Source organism: Varroa destructor, unplaced genomic scaffold, assembly GCF_002443255.2.
Source record: "Varroa destructor unplaced genomic scaffold, Vdes_3.0 BEIS01000003.1, whole genome shotgun sequence".
Classification (NCBI taxonomy): domain Eukaryota; kingdom Metazoa; phylum Arthropoda; class Arachnida; order Mesostigmata; family Varroidae; genus Varroa; species Varroa destructor.
In genome coordinates this window covers 41374722-41399228 of record NW_019211456.1, presented here as the reverse complement: position 1 = coordinate 41399228, position 24507 = coordinate 41374722, and the positions used below count along the sequence as shown (strand labels likewise).

General features: G+C 44.0%; 1 protein-coding gene and 1 long non-coding RNA gene across 4 annotated transcripts in view; one reads left to right on the top strand and one right to left on the bottom strand.

The window, feature by feature from the left end:
• Nucleotides 1-24507, bottom strand: part of LOC111246777 (uncharacterized) — a 123093-nt gene that overhangs the window by 70224 nt on the left and 28362 nt on the right. The window contains exon 4 of one of the 3 annotated variants that reach the window (XM_086982341.1): nt 4222-4471. The exons of 1 other annotated variant lie outside the window; for it this stretch is intronic. In XM_086982341.1, coding sequence (XP_086838467.1) covers nt 4222-4471 — 250 coding nt within the window. Of the gene's footprint in view, nt 1-4221; nt 4472-24507 lie in introns of those variants that run through there. One more of the 3 variants, XM_086982345.1, reaches the window with a different exon arrangement.
• LOC111246779 (uncharacterized) lies at nt 1886-8272 on the top strand. Its single transcript, XR_002671799.2, has 3 exons — nt 1886-2020; nt 4047-4321; nt 5980-8272. It is a non-coding gene; the product is annotated as an uncharacterized LOC111246779 (long non-coding RNA).

Genomic DNA, 24507 nt, shown 5'->3' with positions numbered 1-24507 from the left:
TGCTAATGCGGTAATTACGCGCGCATTTATGGATGAGAAAAGACACTGAGATGCGCCAATCATTGAACAGGACGAAAAAAAAACATCGGCTTGCATTATTGTCAGTTTAACCAGTTCATTGTCTAATTCGATTTTTGAACGTTGTCTGACACGCGACGTTACATACCATATGCCTATAGTGATAATGTTATGTATGGCTTTCACTTGATAAAAAAGTAGCTGTACGTACAACTGGCGCATCTATAGTATGACTGATATTGTTGCTCTGTGTTTACTACTGCAGCAAAGCAGAACCGATTAAAAAGAAGCACGTGTTATCAGATTATAATTATTACTTTTTGTTTTTTATCTTGCTCCTGATAGTAGTAGTAAGTGTTAATGCGTTCATCAGTCGTTTGCCGTTTTCGAGGTACCTATTGCCAGTGCATTGTGGCAAAAACACCCTAAAAAATGTAAGGGCTGCATCACTTCTTTTATCGGACTTCAACTTGCACTATGGGATCTTATGCTACGATCGCCCTGAGTGAATAGGTTCGAGTTGTTGGAGAGGTTCGTCGAGATGACGTTTCCCAACTTGCTTTTCACTGTCACACACTACCTTGCGCGTTATACAGCTAGAGTGGCTTCCTTGAAGCGTTCTCTTTTCTTTGCTCAAGCCTTATCAGAAATCCTAACACAGACACGCTGAGCTTGTCCCCTGAGCCCTCAGCCTACACTCAGCGATGCCTTCAACGTTCCTCTACACCGTACCAACCAGTGTGTCAGGCTGTTAGCCTGTAACGGTCCCTGGGGACGATGCGGGCAGACTTCGGGTTGAGCAGAAGGGGTTTAGAGGGGGTACAACAGCAGGTATGAGTAGTAGTGCTGCCACAATTCAAGCGTTCAACTGCCCGAAGGCCCACAATCCCACGGAGAATGGTAGGGCTCTCACTCGGATCAGTTTTGAGATATTCAGGCACCCAACGAACGCATCATGCGTATCACTAAATCTGCCAACACTGAAGCTAAGGGCGAACGTCACAAAAATTCAACGTTTGCATTGTACTGGCCAAGTTTCCTACGTTTGTTTAATTAACCCCGGGGGTGCTACGCTACTGAGCCGCCTGCCTGTACTGTTTCTAGTGGCTGGCGTATTTTTCAGCTATTTATTTAGAATTGGTCTGACGATTTCATATTTTCTTTTTCTTTCTATCTCCACTGCCACGTATGTGCCTGGGCAGACATCTGTCAGTGTTAGAGCTGGGCTATGCGCGAGCTGAGCGTCGCATAGCAGTCGGCTCGATCACGACGACGATGTCGGCAGCACTCATTCCTCTCGAATGGTGGATCCGTAACCTCGACTAGGTCTCGCCGAGGTTGCTTCCTCCTAATGCCTGGCTGGCTATCTAGCTGTTCTTTGTTGACTCTGTTAGCCAGCCCTCGTAGCACTGCTATTTGCCAGCTAGCAGCAGGCCGTTGCTAACAGCAGACTTGACGACATTGGCACACATATGCAGTTCTATGTGCTGTTCTGTGAACGAGAAGCAGAGGGGCGGCCGTGCGAGTCAGCGGTGGTGTGATGTTGGCGCTGTCGTAAATTCGCGATTTGAAACACTCCCTGTCTACTTCTCTGCCTACGCACTTACATATCCTGCTACTACAAACCGTCTACGCCTAAACCATATCCTTCCTGTGTTCTGGGCAGAAGCGAATAGGATTTCTATGCCTTCGCCTTGGACTGGGGCGGAACACGAGCTGCAGCGCGGCTGCTAGCAGCAGGCTGACGCCTATGCGGACTGCCAAGGGACCGGGAGTTAGCAATTGAAATGCGAGCGGTACTTTCATCAGCGTCCACACCTCTTCTAAATAAATATTACTGATTATAGCCACCGCAGAATCATTGGCTCTCTATTCGCCCATTCTTTTTCTGAGTGGATGTTGCGTCGCCACGAAGCACGTATTGATGTGGTACTTTAAGCTTTTTGCTCAATGGAAGCGTGTTATGCTTGGTTGTGCTATATTTTGCAAGCACCCGATAAAGGTATGGCCCCTTCTATCTGATTTGCAATCGTATTTAACCGTTGCTGGGAAGCAGCCCACTGTGAATACTGCGTTGCGAAGTTCTAATGTAGTCAGAGCTTTGGACTCTATAAATGAACTTATAGTTGACATTTTTTAATTAATTGTATCGTAATTGCAGTAACGTAGAGACCAATGGTACGAGTACAGGAAACCCAGTTTCATGTCTTATTGAAATCAGCATAATAAACCGAATATAACGGTTTAGAGCCTAGATAAATTTATCTTCTAAATGACTTTTGCCGAAATATCAACACCTAAAAAAGTAGATTTTTAATGCTGCTAGCTATTAGGTACGTAGAACGCATGTTGGCAGTAATGGAACAACACGGTATAAACGACTGTATATAATTTTTGTAATAACACTGTTCAATGCTACCTACTAATTTTAAATAGCATCATGTAACAATAAAGGTCCAAGGGTGCATATTGAACACGATACAGCTTGTAACCGTATGTTATCTTGGCTATCTGTCCTGCAAAAAGAAAAAAATAGATAATTATAGCTATTATATAAATATATTGTGCCTCTTCCCATAATCTTCCGTAGCAAACATGCGCTGCTACTAAGCATCGTTTTCACAATAACCTGCATCAAGGCACTATGGTGCAGCATTGACAACAGTTTCCTTCCGACAATCTGATGTAATATCTCAAGTTTGTAATATTAATGAATGAGCAAGATTGCTCTTCAGCCTTTTACAGAAGTGCCGCCACCTCAACCAGACTAGGCATACGACTATAGCTTAGAATGTATATATATATATAGATAAAGAATTGTTCCCTCAGGGGAAAATTGGGTACTAGGTCTGTGAATACGCAGTCTGTTTTTTTATTCACCAACAAACGCCGTATTTCTTGGGGCAATCTCGTGTCTGTCCATAAGAGACGCACCCATACGATCCCTAATTAAAATATATATAATAACAATGACCCTCGGAGTAAATTGCCCTTTTTGTTGGTGGCAGTTGGGACACAGTTATCGTACGCACACATTGTTTGTGGTAATAAATTATGTCTAGCCTTTTGCTTATCTTAGCTTCATCGCAGCTACATTTTTTTATGGAGAAGCCACGTGAAGTATTAGTACGTTTGACTATAGAAATTACGCGTAGACTGTGAAAAGTCTAGAAAATAAGACCATGAAATTCTTCAAGGCGCTTTGAGCTTACGCATAGAAAGGAAGATCCAATGATTTTAGATTAATAGCAAAGGCTTCAAATGATATTTTATGGTAGAAAATGATATCGACCAGTCTACCACTCCAATAATATCCCTATGCACACCAAACTACATTCGACGTAAGCGCCGGATTGCACATTGATCGATTAGTCGGCCTGCTACTTATGATAGCTCTCGACAAATTATCTTAAATTTAGCCAATCTATAAACATGAAAGCTGCACCTTTGCCCATAGGGGCACCCTAATCGAAATACGAAGTCAACCAGCTAATCCAGGCTATGTCTGCACTGGATTTAGCGGCTCGCAGATGAGCCACACACTGTCAGCGAATAATTGGCTAGTTCGTACTGGGTTAAGCCCATCGGGTTTTCGAATCAGCCACTCCTCGTGCCATTGGCCCGATTCAAAGAATATTCAAATACGTGTTTGCGAGTGAGATCGCCTGTGTCACCTATAGTCGATTAGGCACCCGATTTATTTAATAGGACGACATCTAGCGCAGCGTGACTGGCTTAATGATTGGAAATCTGCGTGGATTAAGGTATCGAACGTGATAAATATCAAGACACAGGTGATGTCACGTCACCTCGATTTGTGAACTGCGCGATACTTCGCTCGCTTTTATCGAAGTTCCAATAAGTTCTTCCAGTCGTTATAAACTGGAATTGGCTCGTCTACTTATGTGTTCGTTTGTTTTTAAGGCAAACGTGGGAGTGCTACTTTATATCTAATCTGAAAAGTGCTAGCAATGAGATTTGAACGGTGCTATATGACTAACCCTCACACGAATCTTATGCCTTCTCAGGGAATTCTTAGCCTTCACAAAGCGAGACGTCCTGCTTGCAATCTATTCGCCGTAGCGTCAAAGTTCTGCTTTTCAGGCTGAACAACGTTTTCATTCGGCTTTCTTGAGGTTGTTGCCACCCGTCAGAAGCAACGGTACCACAGGAGGACAACCAGAATGCCCACCTGTCACAAATTCAGCACTTCTTCAAGTAGCCGATATCGTCTACCAAAAGACGCTGATGGCAGGAGCAGACAAAGAATTTTCCAATAGAACAGGATACGTGGAGCTGGACGGTAAGTGGAGCGACGCAGCTCACCTCACTATCCAACAATGTTAGTTCCTCATATGTTCCTTGAAAGCCGCCTGCAGATGGGTCGTTGCCATTAGGGCAACCGTCGCCGCTGTTAGTTTTGCTGCTGGCGTTTCTCTCGCTTGCGAAATGTCTGCAAGAGACAAAAACAGACAATGCTAAAATCAATACACTTCCACTGCCATTACCGGTATGAGTGTCGGTTGTATTTATGTCTTGAGCATTGCTGCTGCTGCTGCTACACCCACCTGTTGTAAATGAAGACGCTCTGGTCCGGATGCAGCTAGAACTGTGCACCGTAACTGTTATTATCACAAAAGCCTCACGTTGGATTTTGGGCCTTCCGTATTTGATTGCTAAGCGAAGGGGACATTAAAGACTGTACAGGACGAAAAAACCATAGTTTAAATAGTAGCCACGGTGATTATTTGCAGCAGGGCCACAACTAACAGGCAACTAAGGTTGCTGCCGCGGTTGACTATGGCTTAATGGTCCTTGCTGAAATCACTCGGGATTTAAAATATCGTGTTTGTATCGGTTTTTTTTCTGTTGATGCTGAGATAGGAATTCATAGCTGGACGACTCTATATATTTGTGGTTCTCTCAGCTATGTGTTGCGGCCGGCTAAAAGGGACGAACCATTGCGGTAAGGATGGTGAAAAGTACACAGGTACCATTATGAAAAGAGTAAGCACCATCAAAAGCGTTGTATTCGACCGATGTAAACATAGAAAATTACCAAGTTGTACTCTACCGTGTTTATGCACTTAATAGAAAAGCCTAGATAGTCGCAAGGAAGACTGCAAAGTGTTCGTTGGTATTCTCTGCGTCGCGCAACGCTTAGTGAGACCGTCAACAGCTAATTGTTATTCCTTTTAAGTCGAGAAGTATCATTATGTAGTATGAGAGCAACAATTCTTCTTACGGCCTCTGTAGTAGCGTGATGCTCAAAGATGTTCGGCTCCCCGATGCAACGCCTATCCGGCCTTGGAACTGTCCAGAGGGGCTCTACGTCTCGTGGCCACGACTTCATATTATGCAGATGTGCTCGTACACATCGGGAGAGTAAGCGCTCAAAACTAACTCGAATCTTTAGATTGAACTAGCAGAGACAACAAACAATATCCGACATGATCACTAGCGAGGGAATACAACAACATCAGACCTTTTACAGTGTGCCTGTATACAGCTCGCCGACCCAACGCGGGGTTTTTGAATTTGAATACAGCGACTCCGTATCCATCTTACGTTCGAGTTGAGGCGACTGCGTATTAGCTCCGCGCTTGAACTTTCAAATGATGCTGGTCGTCGTAACAGTGGCCTTTACGTATCCTATTGAACGCTTAAGAGAAGGCAAAAAGTGCACAGGCACATATATTGAATGTTACGAATTCTACAGGTTGCCCTCGACCCATTAATGCTATGCAATGCATAAAGCGGTTCTAGTGTATCTTTTGTTAGATCTTTGAACATATAGCTGCATACGGTTAGACTCTCGCTAGACAGAAAGAACGACCGTGTGCATTTTACGTAAGAGCTATCTAATGTGTACTTTCTCGTTATTGTGAACTTTGTTAAATGAATTAGGAATATTCAGGAGCTAACGTTGTCACTCCCTATTGTTTGATTATTTCATTACAGCGTATGAAATGGCTGTCAACGTCCTCACTCGATTCTGTCTATTTTCGTATACGTCTGCTGGGCCTTCGTAGGCTCAACGAGTTCAACTTCCTCCTTCGAGTGGGCCTTCTGTATGACTTTTCGTGGTACTACATGACGTGCTCTGATCAAAATGAACATGTCTGCCGTCATTATCGACGGACATAAAAAGACACAGAGATCCGAACAGCTACGTTAAACGGTTCTCGAAAGGACTCTACCTTCCAACACTAACAGGGATATTTTTTAGAAACCGCAATTGCAAAAAAACAAAAATTGCAAATCGATGGATAGATAGAAATAAATGACGATGCCTGAACCAAGGTGATCTTTCAAAATTTTTTCTCGTGTATCTGGTATTACCGGGATAGTTACCTAGTCGTTTTTGTTAATAGACGTATTTGAAGGGTTAGCTGTAAACTGAAATTTGTTCGAGATAATTTGGGTCTCTATTTGTGATTTTTCTGTATGTGTATTATCCGTCCATGATTACCTATAGTATTAACATATACTTGTTATACTCTCGAACTCTGCTAGGCGGTTTCCGAAGGGTTGAAAAATACGTGAGCGTATCGTTACCCCCTCGCTACCCCATCTAGAGTAAAGTGGGAAGCTACTGGCCGGTCTGCTTCGACTGACCAGACTCAAAGGCCTAATAGTTAGTGGTTAAAGCGGCCCTCACCTTAGTACCTCTACGAGATTTAGCTGGGTAGATACTCTTTGATCAAATTTTGCTATTTACGTAGCCGAAGATCCCTGCAATTGTTGACCATAGGCTGTCGCCAGTATAATAGAAACGCCACGCTAGGAAGCCAGACAGCTTGCCTTGTTTAATCATGTACTCTCAATCAAAAGTTTGTAGATATAATAAAAATAACTGTCTTCATTCACATGCTTTGTATATAGCTGTATATACTCAGACAATGCCAAGAGAATTTTTTTTTATTCTTTGTCTGTAGGTTTAGCCCAGCGAGAAAGCATTAGCGCGATGACGGCATGAAGAACCCTAACGTAAACGAAAAAAGAGACCCATTTCGCTAGGTTTCCTACAACTGGAGACTTGTAGAATCAAGCAAAGTAACAGTTACTTTTTAGTGTCGCACTCAGTCGGCACAGAAATGTTTCTTTGAATCAATTTGGATTCGTCCTTTGCCATGAAGCCTAATCTGGTGTCTTCTCTAAAAAAACCGGTACGAATTCACGATAGATATCGATGCTTCACATTGTGTACTAGATTTCCTAGCGGTCTTACATATACATGGAACTATGGAAGTGAAATTTCGTTTTGCTTGGGAGTAGAAAAATAACGTCAAAGGCATCACGTGTCGACGGCAGCACAGCTGCATCTTTATGATAGCATTTGGCCGTTAACGTGAAATACATACTACAGGAAGGTTGAAGAACGAGAACGGGTTTGCAATCAGAATTTGGCTTTAGGAGAGAGTCAACCAAAGTACGGTCAGTGACTGAAACAAGCGCGTCGTTTACTATTGTTATTTGTTGCAATACTATATCAGTCAATCAGAAATCTCGACGCTCCGCATCGGATGTTGAAGCGTACGTTTATAGCTGTGATTGTTGAAACAAACAGTCCGTTTCAAAAACGAGTACAGATGCATTTCCTATAATTAGCATTATTATCTGAGGTTGAAATAGACCATCGGTTTCCTGACACAATTGAAACAATTTCATGAAAATTCATGAAACGGGACAGTCGATGAGACATTCGTCGGCCATGTATTCTGTCAAGGTGTCGCCTATGCAAGCAAACTTAGCATGCTGATGCTGAAATACGCACGTTTTTACCAGTCTGGCGTATTCCAGATGATGATCTAATTGAAAGAATCTGTCAGAAGAATAGATTAAGCTGATAGAAATTAATTACATCTTAGCAAATTCTAGTAAATTTAAGCACGTAATGAATGTAAACCATAAACGAGGCATGAATATCTAATTGATCAGTAATCCGTTGTCAAGCGACGTACAACCACACAAGGAGATCTCCCTTGATAAAACCAGCTGAACCTTTTCCATTGGTTAAATCTGTAACAGTAGCGTTGAATGGAGCCCTTTTTAGCACGAATAAAATGCATAAAACGAATGAATCTGAATCAGTGAACGGGCTCCGGAGCTCATAAATTAAAGCCGACCGATGTCGCTCATGTTTCGTACTGTCTGTTACCAAACAGCTATTCTCTCCTAATCCCTGATTGTGACATAAACAAAAAAAACACGTTGCTACAGAAAAGCTTTTGAAGAATCTCTGGCTGTCCATTTCCCGGTTGACAACTTGTTAATAAAGATCGTTTGTTATGTATCAAAAATATGCAACGCTTGATTTTATTGGACTAGGTTAGTGGAACATCATAAGAATAGACGATCAAGGAGTTTCTTTTTTTTTTTAGTAATTCTACTTGGTATCGTTGGCTAAATCGATTACAATCAAATCCTTGGATAGTAAAGGCGAATCCAAAGCTGCTAGTCTGAAGCGGGATGTTAGGCCATTTTGATCCAAATGCTTGCCTCTATTTGACCCTAGCAAAGCTGTTATTGTTTCGGTCGTTATTGTTCTAGTTGAAGGCGAACCAAGCGTACTGTCCAGTCAGTCCGTTAACTTTGTCACTTATGTTCCAGCGGTTCCATTTTCACTGTGTAACATTGTGAATCTAAATACAGCCTGCCCTTTCTAGGAAAGCATCGTTTCTTCTTTTTGCCGTCCGGATCTGTTTGCTAACCAGATCGAACCTATGCTATATGTGTCTATCCTTGTGTCCTGCCATGCGTGTTAGGCTACACTACATGGCTACATTTGTCCTACTGAAAAAGCATTAACCTATATGTACACCATGTGAGAGAGTGCACGCGTCTTCTGATCTGGCGTTCCATCGCTATGTACAATGACGGCGAGGCAGCACTCGCGCAGCCAGTGCTTGAAACACGGAAGCAATTGACGTTAGCATGGCCGCTCACGAATAAAGAACACAAGCGTGGAAAGATGAGAAACTATTTTAAATTTAGCTTGTAGGGTCTGGTTTCTCCCAGCAAGACCTGTTCGTTGTCTTTATCATTATGTCACTGGGCCCATGTTAACGAGAAACATTAATGGTACTGTCCTTACTACCAAACGTACGTATTGCTATGATGGCGTATAAAATGACGTATTATTATTAAGCCATTTTGTGTCTATTCGTGTATTTTATTGCGGCTATTTAGCTATTGGTTTGTTTGGTCGTACTTGTTTACGTCTTTCTGCATGACAAGGTCCTGCTGGTTGTTCGGCAACGTTTTAAACATGATTTGCTATAATCGCTACGTTACGGTGTACTATTCTAGATCATCCGAAAGCCGCTGTTCCCCTGAAAGGGCATCTAATTATAGGAATAACTGTAATGAGGGGAGCGGCATCTACGCGTGTTTTCACGTTCTTGACGCAACGATCATCACGGTTACACATTGTTAGTGCTAACTTTTGTTTTGCCCTATTGCTCATTATGATTGTCCTGTCTTGAGTACAATATTGTTGTTCAAGCGTTCGTAACAACCGTCATGTCACACAACTACAACAACAACATAGATTTCAGCGGATACAATGGCCCTAGTTATTGTTATCAAGATCCGATAGCGAATAGTTGGATCGTGATGACGATATCATCGAAGATATACACGAAACGTACGTAAGTGACTCAGTCACACTAGTCGAATGGCACGCAAATACAAGTACATCACGTAATTCACGAATCACGGTAATTATGAATCTAATATCTACGTACTACGCTCGAATACCCTTTCACGGAATTGATTTCTACACGTACGTGTACCTTTTCAAATGTGGTGGTATAGATCCCAAACAATCGACAGGTCCTTCTCAATAGATTCGCCTCGATGAAATGACCTGAACGACAGAGAGCAACGTAAGTTATCGTCGTACTGAGCGTCTCTCTGAGAGCTGCTTTCGACCGAAGGCATAACATGATCTTTCCGTGGCTTCCGGACTACGTGTTCGCTAAATACGCAACATTGGCCTGTTGTGGCCAATTGTAATAGCAGTATAGGCTTGTCGAATATATTTCTAGAATCTATTAAGTTTAGATAAATCTCGTGATAAATTGCTGAATTTAGTAAAAGAACTTGTGGCAAACTGAGATGTTTCAAAGTCCTTTGAACCGAAATACAGTGTAATCTTTCTTCACCTATTTACTTAACGGTAGACATGTATAGTTAAATGCCTAAAAAAAATTGATCTACTCCAGCCAAGAGTCATATCGTTTCGGTAGTATAGATTAAGGTTACGCTGTACAGGCTTAACAAATACAAAGTTGGAACGTCGTAAGGATGCAACCAACAGGTAAATGCTATAGGGTCTTACTGGTGTCAGGCGCTCATTTTTGACAATGCGAGTATGTGTAACGCATCGATAGTAGATCCATGATGATAAATCTTCTTCGGAACGCTGTATAAGAGTCGCTTCTTAAGGGATATAATATTTTTATCTATAAAAGTGTACTATAATTTTTTTTCCTTTTGTAATACATCTGACGTTTCTGATTAAGATTAGTTCGATCCAGGCGACTGGAGCGAGTGAAGTGACGCGTCTATTTATCAGACGGGTTAGGTCAGAGCCGGGACTACGGACAATAGACTGAGGTAGTCTATATCTGAAGTGCTGAACAGGCAGCACGTTTGATTTCGTGTTCAATATCCCGAATTTTAGCAACGATCTGGTTGGTCGATAACTTTTTTCCGTGTTTGACCCTTGGCCAAACAGCCAAGGGTCAAACATGGAAAAAGCCCCCTTGAAGCCTTTATAAACATCAAAGTGTTTGGCTTCTTCCATAGATAACACTCGTCCGGTATCAGGTTTGTGCTTTGGGGGCTGGCGATAGATGTATCCACCAAAGGCAACCAAATGAATAGCGTTGTCTGCTAATTCTCCCATTGTGGTATATATGTAAGAACAGCTTATCATCGTATGACTTTCGCAATTGTCGACGTTATTTGAATAACAAACTTCATCGATTATAACAAATCGCAGTTAAATAGGACAGAACTTATGTTTTAGGCGTACTTATTACTTTCAATATAGATTATTTTTGTTGACGCGATATTGAAATATGACTAAGGACACAAATGTTACTGAGAAGGACAGTGTGCTTGTTACCCCTGTAAATGTTGGATGCTATTTCTCCTGATTTGTATGTGAGGCCGTAGTGCATCGCTCGTGGCCTCTCCCTCGAAGTTACGTTATGAATATAAATATGGACGACGAGGTTCTATCTATGAAAACAAGTTCTCCTTATATAGCACAATTTTGCAACCTTTTGAACCACATAAGGCTGGTGTGTATTTCACTTTAGATCGCTCGATATCGATGAGATTCAGAAAGTCTTCAAATCAATCACTGTTAGTGCGTAGTATGTGCATGCATGCATGCATGTATGTAGTCTGACCGATTCCGTCAGCTTCAATTAACGGCTGATGACAAGCTGACCCGTTGATCATTTCCGGATCGGTCATACGCAAACCGTAGCCACACCTCGGCTGCCGCTGTTCTTACAACAATACAATACTGCCAATAATCAGTACGAAATCGACCCATGGGAACGCTGGCACTCATGCAGAAGCGACTCAGAAGGCTCTTTTTTGTGCTCGAACCATGTCGAAGGCAAATGGACGTCATTCGAAGTCCTGACGAAGCAAGAATGTGCGGTGAACCAATATCCGTTTCTTTCTCTGCTGGATTCGTCAATTAATTCGGCGTATGTAATTACATTCCCTGCACCTTTTTCAACATCTGCACGGTCTCGGTTCTTGTGAGAGACTTTTCTATCTAACTGATCACGGAAGCAGACGGCCTGTTAGCCGCATGTATGTGCACAGGACAGCAATAGCTGGCCTGCTCCACCAAAAGATCTGGATGCATTATCAATATTGCTATTGGAAAGACTCGTGTTGTTCCCTGGAGCTGTCGTTGCGGGCACCAGCAAAATACGTTGATTATTATTATTAGCAGCAGCAGCATGAACAATAGCAGTCCGACGCAGGACACGACAGATGAGCCAGCAATGCTATCTCGGCCTTCTCAAGGTAGGTGATATTATTACTCACTTCTAATTTCGTTTGGGTGACGTCCTACACACTCATGTTTAATGCAGGAGGGCGCGTCTAAATTGAAAATGTTTCTCATGCTTTGATCCTACGAGTGTATCTAAACAAATGTATCTCAACTAATTTTCTACGTGTGCTCAAAAATATCATTTCTAACATTGCAGACTTTGATTCGGGATCTATATTATTTGTTCGTCATTCTCAAAGTACTTCTTCCCTAAGTGCCAATGGATTTTCTAATAGAAAACGTACGTCAAGCATCACTGGCAGACTCATTCGAGTGTCGCTAAAATACATAACAGCGGGCGAAAAGTCTCAACTATACAAAAAAAAAAAAAGCTTAAAATGTGTAAAAGGGCGCGATTTATGTCGACCACCCAATTGCCAACCGGCATTTTTCTTTCTGAAACGGCCGATGGTTTTCGTATCAAGGACCAAGTATATGAAAAAGAATCCAAACCATTTGGATAAGATTTTGAGACCTTTAAACCTACACCCTAATGTGTAGGCCTTTTTCCAATTTATTCAAAGGCAGCATGGAGACTGCTAACAATGTAAAGAGTTTGTTTTGGATCAAAGAAGTTCTTACTTCTGGCTAGGATTTGTCCAGCGCAGGAAAATTGGATAATATCTGAATTTCGAAAACTATGACGAGTCTGTCGCTTTGTCCTAAAGAGAAGCGGTTTCTAGCACTAGGAATTGTGAATGAGAGCACACTTCAAACAGCCCGGCAAAGTTTTTCTCGTTTTGAGGGTACACGAAGGTCTAAATCAATGGTTGGAGACTATCAGCCAGTTAAGACCTATATACATATCAATTGTAGAGTTCTGCTACAAACACTCTAGAAAGCTACATATAAATATGAAACTAAATCCATATGTGTAGCCTTCTGGAGTGTTTGGGTCCTCGTCTGACATTTCCAGAGACAGGCCCCATTTTTACTTGTGTATATGTACAGTGTGATATATGTGATCTTAACCATAAATATTGAGATTACAAAAATTGTGTATTATCTTTTTCGATATTCCATCGTGGTATGCGTTCCACCCTTCGTGTGTTCTTTATTTAATTAAACAAAGTTTTACCGCTAGCGGCGCCAGAATCAAGCTGATCAACACTGAATATTGAGCAAATTGCAGACTACCGCTAAGTTTGGAACATGTCACTGATGTCGCTTGCAGTTCCCGAAGAAACTTTCTACGTGGGCGCTTATCTAGGAGTATGAGACAGATTTATGAACGTCTCCATGATGCTAAGAAACAAACGTCAGTAATCCCAGCGACATGTCCCCATCATAAAAATGCTAACATAGAGCTCAAATCTTGCATACTCCTCACAAAGCAACTTTTACACGAAGACTCAATTTAATTGAAAGGTTTCTTCCGACCATTGGTTCATATGGGTGCACTCGCCGTGCTTCGATGGATGCCAAATCACTGACAGAAGCTGCCTAATCCTCGACTGGGGCGTATTTGAACACAAACTAGGGCTTCAGCTTTTTTCGTTCGCGCATACGACGCTTTTTACTTGCCGAGTAAAAGTCAGAAGGCTCCAGTTGTCATTAGATTGTGATGTTCACTTATTCCAGCAGTCCGAAAGCTTAGAACGATTATTATCGTTATGGACTCATATTATTTCAGCTAAGAAGTGCCCTCATGATATGACTCTCAATATGGCCTATCTTGGAGGCAAACCTTAATTTTATTGCGATCGTTTTGTGGTCCTTTTTCAATGGATACTGAAGCTAGACTGAGATTTTGAATTCTAATCAGCTCTGATCACGGCTCGGTGCTGTGCTGTGCTGAATACGAAGATGTTTATTGTTGAAGTTCCTGGAATGAACCACGTAGACAATATTTACTTGAACCCTATATATCGAACCCAATATTTACTTGGATATATGCTGCTGAAGGTAATTAGCTATATACTATCAGGTAACTACTATTCTGTTACAACAACTTGTTCAAATAGTAACACTTCTTCCTCAAATTGATTTATTGCAGTAGGTATTTATGTAGCGATGCGTGTAGCTTGTCGAAAGCTATAAAGTCATCTACAATGTCTTACGTCTGGTCTTTGTCCGTGTTTCAATGTCAACAGCCACCAGAGACCCTCCCATTGGCTACCGCAAGTGATATCTGGCCATTCGATTTATCAGGCACCAAATGTACGAGAGAACCTCTACTGAATACTTTAGGTAGTCCAGACTCAGTTTGCCTGTCTGCAGTATCTCTGTCGAATTACACATTTCGTATCGGAACTGACAAATCCTATACTTGTATATGTCTTATAAAGGGCACTATTGCTTTCTTTCAGGGTAAACAGCTCATGTGGGTCGAAGTATTCACTGGTAAAAAAGAAATGATCAAAACTACCAAAAACTGTAGGTATTCATTTGTTTCAGTATAGTATTTCGTGCATTATAGGCTATTATGTATGTGTCATGCATCTTAAGCATCAGTAAGATTCCTATCTCAGTTTGTGTCCCCGAGCCTCTCAAGGACAGCACAATCTCAGTCCTGGAGATACCAATCCACTAATTCTATCTATAAGCAATCATTTTCTAATGCCTCTAATATATATTGTTATTTCATTAGAGGTGACGTCGGTTTTTAGCCACTTATACTAGGTACTGCAACTAATGAGTGTGCCAGCCAAGGCTAACCAGGTAACTCCTATCTTGTATAGATTCGAAGTTAGTGATAGCTATTCTGTTGCTCGTTCCAGATCATTGGCGAAAAGAGGGAACCTACCGAATATCTAACTTCTTTTATTTGCCATAGAGGTATTAATTAGGCTTTTCTTGGTTGGCTTTTAGAGTGTTAAAAATAGTGTGGTTTCTAAGGGGCCCGAGGAAAAGCCGAGGTTGAATGTGATAGGTAGATACAGCAGATGGTGACAGATGGCCAACCTTACTCGGCGATCTTTATTGTTACTATGGCCGGCTGACTACCTCAGTCAATGCGGCCACCGGTGTTTGATGCCCCCACTGCTACCTTCGTCCCATTGGCTGTGTTATCAGCAGATAGAAGGAACTGCTCTGAAAGCACGACTCTTATTGGGCCGGTCAGGACGAATCAGCTGCAGGAGAAGCCGAGATCAAAAGGCGGATCGATGTGATGCTTTCCGAGGCCATTAACTCCTGCTTCGGCATGCGGATAATACCAATAGATATGGTAAGGATAGATCATGAGTCGCTGAATCGATGAACAAGCCAGCAAACAGAACAATAATACTCTTATCACGACTACTGTGCTCTCTGCTTGACTACACGCAGGCAGGCAGGCAGGCAGGCAGGCAGGTAGGCCGCGCAGCGACTATGAACCATACAATCTCGAAACTGGAACGGGATAGCAATGAAGGAAAGATCATCCCGGTGGTTCGGGGGTTTCCCTGAGCTAGGTATGAGGGTTGCGACTAAATGGCGGTGGTCCGAGCTAGCCGGAATAGATGCTCATTGGAGAGTCGAACTGCTAGGTCGTGAGCGCACTACTACAACATTGTAATGTTTGGCTCATTGGCTTGCTGATTAGCTGCGGAGGCCAACAGCAAGCGAGCGCACTCATATGCGGGGGTGAAATCCATGGCCTGAAAACCTTTTACTCTCAGCTGACAGGGCCACGAGATGGGTCCTGCTTGACCGCGGCGATCGCATGATTGCGCTATAGCAGCTAGTGATATTGATACTATTGATAACAACAGCGGTACGAACGATAGCTACATTTTGAACAGGAGGTGTGGGCCTGCAGCAGCTAGAAGCACTGCACTTAACCGCCAGCTACAAGTAGCCGGCTGCTACAGATATTTAAGAGAGTCTGAACATTTTTTGCAACCTGGAATTGATACTGCCGCATCCGGTACACTCACTCTCCTGCAGAGTTCCATGTCGGCCGAATGTGTGGTTCTGCGGAACGCAACGGCATTATTGCTCCCACGATGTGTCTACCTATTTACTCCTCCGGCGTCTTCTGGTTTACAAACTGTTGCAGTCAAATTTGAACAGCGTTCTCGAGAACGTAAGCATTAAGGCAGATGGATGAATAGGATCTAGTTCAAGCACACATATACACACACCAATCAGCGAAAGCAGCAGCGTTTTGGAGCTTAATCAGCAACGACTGCTATGCAAGTGGATGAACAGCACTATAGGACTACTTCTCTTTCTTTTTATGATAGGGTATTCGAACGCATTTATTGCGCTGTTGGGTCGCTAGGAGCGATTGGAATCTGTAGTTGTTAGGAAGTCGATAGGGATACTGACGTTGAATCGTGGGCGAGAGGCGAGTGGACGGAGCTCGAGGACAGGGTTGCGGGTGAAGCAAAATATAGTGGAGGCGTTAGTAATGATAGTGGCTTCAGCAGGTTCAATGGCTTAGGCAAATGGGAACTGAAGGAGGGAGGGGGTGAAACTAAAAGGAATACGACCACTAAAACGACTACCTTTTAGAAGCAGGTCGTGGACGAAATTGGACTGAAGCCCGTATGCTGAGGACCAGCACAACGGGATAGACAGTAGCCCGCTGGAGGCTGTGGCCTCCAAATCTAAAATGGCACTAGAGCTCTCCTGCTGCTGGGCTCCGTAGACAGGATCGAAAAGGAGACTAAGCTTCAATCGAGTCGTTGTCTGCCAATCTTTCGACACTTATTGTTGCCGAGTTAGTTGGTTGGACGTGACATTTGTGACCTCGAATAAGACGGCAAACGAGTGGACGAAGGAGGGGAGAGAAACATAAAAGGAAGACGGCCGTACCAGGAGCTAGCATCACACTTCTCAATCAGCCAACCTATACTGGCGAATAGCTTAGCCAGCCTAACTTAGCTCAGGCTCACTGGTCCAGTAACTTGGGTCCTATAGGGGGAAGGCCAAGCAGGGCAGATGTCCCACCACATGACTCTTGAGCTAACGCAGAGGGTATTGAAGAAGAATAGGGGCGCAGTTCGAATCCTATTCAGACGCGAAGCATGAACGCACAGCGACTTCGGTGTATCGATATAGACGAGGTCGTTATACTGCTGTCCATGTCTGCTTACCAATCCTGCAACTGCCTGTAGCTGCATGATTGCCATAGATTCTTTGTTACATCATTGCAGTTAACGTTAACGTTTCTAAATTATGTATTACAAGCCAACCAAGTTATTGTCGACCTGGCCACTTGTCAAACGCTTGGATAGAAGAGGGCGCTGGAGGTACTTTAATATTAAATAAACTGGAAAGGAAACGAATTTTTATGGGTATTTGAGCAGGCAGGAGGCCAGACAGAAGTAAGTTCAACTGAACACTGCTGCATTCGAACATTCATTACAAGTGGGCAGACGAAGAAAACAAAGTCTAGCGTATCGTCTTGCCACGACAACTTGACAACGATACTACAAGCGTATATTAATAGCAAATACAGGCAAATCCGTCGCCACCAATGCCACAGCAACAACTTCTAGATGTTAGACTTCAAGTACATCTAGCACTAACACAAACCAACGAACCGGTCCAGCGACGCCCGTGCTCTTTTGTAGATACTAATAATATAGTATATGGTTCTGCTCGTGTGTTTCCGACAAAACAAGCATAAGTGATGAGATTGAGATGACAGACAACCAGCCAAGAGCAAGCGCCTGGACGCCGATATCTCGTTCGTGTTGGCTTTCTTTCAGCTGGATGGCTTCGAAGTTCTACAGGCAGTAGTGGCGTGACGGAAGGGTTCCACTTCAGGCGTCATCGTTCTTGTCTGGCGGATTTTGTCAAGTAGAACTAGTAGTAACAACGATTCGGCATTGGTTGGTGGGAACGCAGCTTGCCAAATGGAAGGGGATTCAGCAACAATATACGCACAGAGCGAGAAAGACAAAGCGGGCGCACAGCTGTCCACACAACGATGCCAACTATAGCCAAGTGATGCATTTTATCATGTTCTAGGCGGCTAAGTCTGCCTGCCTGCCTGCCTGCCTGCCTGCCTTCTGCATGAGCTGCGGTGGCTACTGCTGGCGCCACTGTTGTTGTTGTCGCACTCACGCAGACGTTCTTCAACTTCTGCTTCGTGTACGCGTGGCTACGTCGTGTACGGCTAGTTTGACGACGTCTGCTTGTTTAGCTGCCTTTTTGTCAATTCCCAACGCAGGGTCTCGTTGTAACAGCGCTCAGATGTCGAGCTGAAAGCGATGACGTTGCGCGCTAGCTTAGCTCAGCCCGACTAAATTACAACTACGACTGCTTCGTCGTCGACAACAATACGATGCTTGAACAAGTTGACGCTCTTATTCGCTGCCCAACCAGGTTCTTCGAAGCATAGAGCGTTACGCAGCTGACATCACGACCTCGTGCTATCGAGACTATAAATAGATGCGTACAAGTGATGTCAGAATAGAGAACTACACTTTGATGACTGAACAGTGCAGAAAGCGATAGAGAGATTCGCAAAGGGAGTGATATCTTAGGAAGATGACTAGTGGTCTAGACGACGCGGACAAGGGACAGAAACCTGTAACGCTATTATATATTGAATACTATTTTTTCGTTAGGAAAGGTGACACAAATGCACTAATTGACTTGTTACGGAACCGGCGGATCGAGCGTGTCCAGCCTTAGCGATGGTCTTCCATTTGTCTAGCCAACGCTACTGAATCGCACTCACGGATTCCATTTAGGCAACCGTACGTTGAGGAGTAATTCGATGTATGCTTGTTATAACCTTTAACCATATAGATATATACCGGTTTTCTAAATCTAAACAATTTTATTTGTATTACCTGTTGTGATGTAGCACAATGTGTGTCGAAAATAGGTAGGGGTCCATGCCTTTCCCCTCAAGGCATACGGAAAGCGTGCGAAAATTACCGTAAAATCCAACAGTGGATAGGTCGGCGGGGTTGCAACGTGAAACGTTGAGGTTAGTTCGATCGTGTGTTCAGTGCATGTATCCTCTATAGGCGTACATTGTATCGTGTTGCGTTGCGATAACATTGAAAAAAATTGACTTTTAAGTTGAAACCGCCAGGATGTGTTAGTGTCATCATAGCTTAATTATATGTATGAGCTTTTCTCTGCCTTTTTCCTTTTCCGAAAAGATTCCTTTTTTTTCTTTCTTCTTTTGAATACTTGCCTGAGATAGTTCGATCGTCCCAAACAAAAGGACGCCTAAAGGACCTACATTGCATTTCTTCTTCTTTTTTTTTTTTTTTTTTTTTTTTTCACAATTTTACGACAACGAATTGCCTATTGTAAAATAATCTCATTTGCTTAGTGCTGAACCGGCTTATTGAGGATGCGCAGTAGGCCAAAGTTGATTTGGTCTTCAGGCCACAATCTGCTTTAACATGGCTCTGCGAAACGGGGTCAAAAATCGACAATTACCCGCTCTCAAGCTTCGAATCTCACTACTTTGATAGTGATGACTCACATATTCCGTTTGCAGTAGACTGTTTTATCTGTAGGCAGTAATAAAAATGTCGAATATCAACGGTCAGTCATATTAAAGAGAAAATGCGCCCAAAAACGTTCGAGTCGTGTTAGCCTATCGATGCTATCAGTCTACCTTCTATTTACAATAAGGATGATTCATCTTTGAAAATTAATGGCAATAATTTTCTTCCATTGATCGTGATGCATCGCAATGTATATATAATATACTAGCGCAATTTGATTTTCGTCTTGACCAAATAAATAATCATAGAGGATCTATAATTTGTTCTACTGTATTTAACAGTCAAATGGTGATGCGTATATTATGCATTGGGACAAGAAGGAAGAGCGGGAAAAGTATATGCCTCTGGTGATGAGCGAACAAACCACGCCCGTGGTTTGCTAGCTATTTAGTAGAGATACTCATTTGGTCTTACGCGTCAGCTGATTGAAGGAAAATAAAAAAAAAAAAAATAGGCAAACTTCCTTCCTGCTATATGGTGTTTTATCTAGTCAGTATCGGTCCATTAGACAGCTTACAACACCGCTCGCTAATTTTCACGTTGCCGCCGATAAAACCAGCCTCGTCGTCGCCGTCTCAGCCGCCATCTAATGATGCGATACCGGGGTCAACCTGTCTCCAGGCTCTTTGGTGGCGTTCAGTGCTGTCTCTCTCTCTCTCTCTCTCTCTCTCTCCCTACCTCTCGTCAGGCAACATCTTTTGCTATTGAGGTTGATCGTTGCTTTTCGAGATGCTGTAGCGCCTACAGAACATTGAACGATCCACTGCAACTAAGCCATTGTAGGTTGGACGTGTGCAGCAGACGCTTACTAGTACTATGTCCGTGGGGCCAGAAATGATGTCTGACTCCCCGAATCGACCATCGAACGATGTACTGGCCGACGACGGACGCCGACGAAGCAACGAGCGAGTATCTCAATACCTTTCGCAGCAGCCGCCAGCTTTTTCACCGTGTAGCACGTGTCGTTCCATAGAACTAGTAGTTGCGGTAGAAGTTGTAGTCATAATGGTTGTGATCGTAGTCTAAAGCAGCAACAGCCGATCTCTTGCCGTGAGCATAATTGCATGGCAGGATACTAGCGCAAGAGCGTGAGTGCGTCACAATAATAGTGAATAGCAACGGCAACAACAAACACGTTGGCTCGTTTAGCGGCCTCTCTGTCTAATCAATCCCCGTCCATGTTGTCTCGAAATGATCGATGTTAGAGTATCTGTTATGCGCGAATGAGTACGCCGCGATGCTGTTGCTAGTGGTTCTGTCTCTTTTTTTGTGTGCACTCCTTTATGTTATTTCTGCCTACTATTTCGACTGTGTTCTCAAACTTCTCCGATAGATTGCAGATCAATTGAAGTCATATTCTTCTATGAGTTCCTTGTGTGTTGAAACGGCGATCACGAAAATATCCTCTAATTGACTATGCCGACTGTCAGCGGTTGAAGAGCTTTTTGCTATTATGAAGCTTTCCTCCCACTTTCGTTACTATACGGCCACGATTTTGCCTTTCGCAGATCTAGCTTGCGAAAACAGAATGCGGTTTAGTGAATTCGCTGAACTGGCATTACGATCTCTAAGGTATTTAGCTATCTAGCTCTAAGAGGGCTCTGACGCATCGGATCATCGTTTCCCGTAGTAAACTGTAGGCTTAATGACTAGTTTGCTAACAAAGCCAGGTTTGTTGACAAATGCATCGCTAGCAGTGGCAGTAGCCGGCGGCGACGGCTCCTCGTCACAGCAGTCGAGTACGCCAGAACTAGAAGCAAACGCGGCAGTCAACGGCCTCCCCGTAGTTATCGACGATGCTGACAATATGGAGGGCAGAAGCAGGTACGTCATCAGCGTTGGCCTTAGCAGTCGTAGTAACCAAACAGGAGCAGCAGAAAAATGGCCTAAGTCCAGCACAATCAGCACTAACTATACTGTGTATTTTAGATATACGGCAAGCCGAAAGAGCAGACAGGACGAGTACGCTGACCGAAACGAGTCTGCCTGTGACGTTGCTGTTACGATCGTAAGAACGGCGGCGGCGGCGGCGGCGGCGATAGCAATCATGCTATCGGTGGTGGTCGGACAGAGAAGAGACCAATGGGCTGGAGCAGGTTTTTGGCTCCGACACGAGAAGGGAGGTTGTCGGTAAACGCGCACGCCATCTTCGTTGGATAGCCGCTTAGATGGCATGGAATGGAGCAATTTGTGCTTCCCCACCACAACCACTGCACAGCTTTTGCTGCTTACTCCACGGCGATGATGTAGATGACGACGGCAGCAACAGAAGCAGCGATAGTTCTATGCTTCACGAGGGGAGGGTCGAGGGAGCGAATCCAAAAGGGAAAACCGACGCAGTAGCAACAACGGCTACAGAGAGGGATGACAACAACGAAAGTAACAAGCTCAGGAATAAAGATCTGCAGGCTTTGACTCTTGTAGATGAACAGATGGATAGTGAATGAGCCAGTCGAAAGTCCGAAGCGTCCGGTTGCCGTGGCTGGACGCGCCCGAAAGCCAACGAATGACTTGGGCGAAAGCAGTGGCCACTGATTGCTGCGACGGGAAAGCAGCCAACAGCATTGGCTCTGGAAGGTGAGTCCAAGGGTGAGTTGCTGGCAATCAGCGAGTCGCAGTGGCACTCCTCGCAACGAACAATGCGAGGCCAAGCCAGCTCGCCTTGGGACTGCCAGTTTCAATGCGGGTTAATGGCGGGTGCCATCAACCATCAGCGCGCGCACGAGCAGAGCTTCAACGAAATGCTTCCTAGCCGGCGAACAACCCAAGATGAAAACGCAGGAGGGGAAGGCGATAAAGAAACGAAAAAAGCGCAATGAAGCGGTGCTGATCTAGGTCTTCTTCGCGGTGTTTTGCCGTTACTGAGCGACGGGACTACGTAAAACCGAGTAGAGCTACGACGAGAACCGCCATCATCGTCGGTGCTGCTGCTGCTGCTGCCGCCACGAGTGCTACGGCTGCACGACTGATGCGAACGGTTTGATGGTTGATCCCAGTAGACACAGCCGCGAATGTAACACAGGCAGGGACGGACGGATCGTCATTGCATTCGGGTGGGCACAAGTGGTGCTGCGGCGGCGGCAGAAAAAGCAGCAACATCAACAAAACAGCTTTCCTACTTCAGGCAAAGGCCATACCCGCAGTAGTAATACCTGTAGTCGCAGCTTCGTTTTCTGCCGATGGTACGTAGCAACGCACCACAACAACGCAGACACAAACACCAACCGGAGGCAAAGAGACAAGCGGCTTAAGAGACAAGCCAACAGGCAAGCCCAAGAGAATGAGACAAGACAGCCGACTCTATAGCAAGACGATCACGGCGACGGCGGCAACAACGGTCAGAAGAGCTACGGGGTAATATGTCTGCTCCAGTTAAACGCGCCTCATCCAGCCGCAACGTCGATGATGCTTGTCACTTGCTAGCCGTTTCGTTGAGCCAGCTAAACAACGGTGGCGTATAGCTACTATCGTAGCTGCGGAACCGGTTATGGTAACCCCAGTGTGACTGACGACCATGGGAGGGTCTTTTCTAGGCCCTCTCTGGGCTCGGAGGGTTACCCTTTTGTTGCTGGTGGTGGATAGCGGGCTGACTGGCTTCATGATTGTGAAACTGAACGAGAAAACGATGTCTACTCGCGTGCTTCTTCCTTTCCGTCGTCACCATCGTCATCTTCGCCGTCATCGTCGTAGTCTTAGCCATCATCTTCAGTTGCAACGGCAGCGGCGGCGGCGGCGGCGGCAGCAGCTGCAATCTAAGCTTTTCGTTGCTGTTGATGTCGCCCTTACGCTCTTTCGTTTCCGTCCGCTCTCGCGTCAGCGACAACGACAGCACAATCTAATAGTAGGCAGTCCTGCTTTCGTACCTGTTGGCAATGGCGGCTGCCGCGCTCCGCCACAATCGTCGTCGTCATGACGTAATGGTACTGTTCCATGCCACACCGACACGGCGGCAGTGTTTGTCGGCACACCACTCGAAACGCTTTGCGACAAAAAAAAAATGAAGTAATATTCATCCTTAGGCGCCGCACAGGGAGTGGAACATAAGAAAAGCAGTCCTCATTCTTGTACAACTATTGCTGCTGTTGCTGTTGAAGCTTTGAACATCCAACATAGCCCGAGTCTGCTATCGTCCTGTCTTCAAACGTTGACATAACACAGACAATCGCTAACCTACTATTACTGCCACGTACGATGTCATCTTCTTTCCATCATTGTCTTTCCCTCTTATTTATTTTTCACTGTCGACAGCTCGCAGTATGATTATTATTGCTACTAGTATTTCCCTAGCCTGCGCGAGCTTTTGACGGGAGAAAAATCTTCGCGTAGAACGTTTGTAGATTAACACAATTTTTTACAGTTTTCACTATAATGGGAATTGCGGGAATTATCGAGCTATAGGATGAAGCTCTGAATACGCGACATTTCGACAAGCTAATAGAACGATGTCGCCTGATTCGTGCTGAAAGCTACACCGTATGAATACGATTGAGTAGGCTGTACGCTGTGATGGGTTCCGTTTTATCGAGTTCGTTTGCAAAAATTTCATTAAGTTAAATCGTATATAACGTCATAGCTCGGATATGGGAATAAAAGTATGGAGAAGCGATCGTGTATATAATCTTGATAGTTACGAAGACCTGTTAACGATCATTGGGTGGGAGATTATATTATGTACCCCAAAAATGTTCATATTAGCTTTGTTGAAGGGTGCAAAAGAGCACGTAGCAGAGCTTCATTTGTTGTTTTTTTTTTTTTTATAGAGAAAATCATCTGTTATATAGAAGAGCTCGTTCTATTCGCACGAATTACATTGTATGAGTTGCTGGTAGAATCCGAACAAGTAGCAATCCTAAATTTCTTTTCTGCATAGGAAATATATGCCCACAAATAAACTCAATGTCGATTTGCGGAGAGCAGTCAAACCTATGTATCCATTGATATTCTAGCAGAGTATAGCGCCAACAGCGCTAAAATTTTACAGTCTTTACG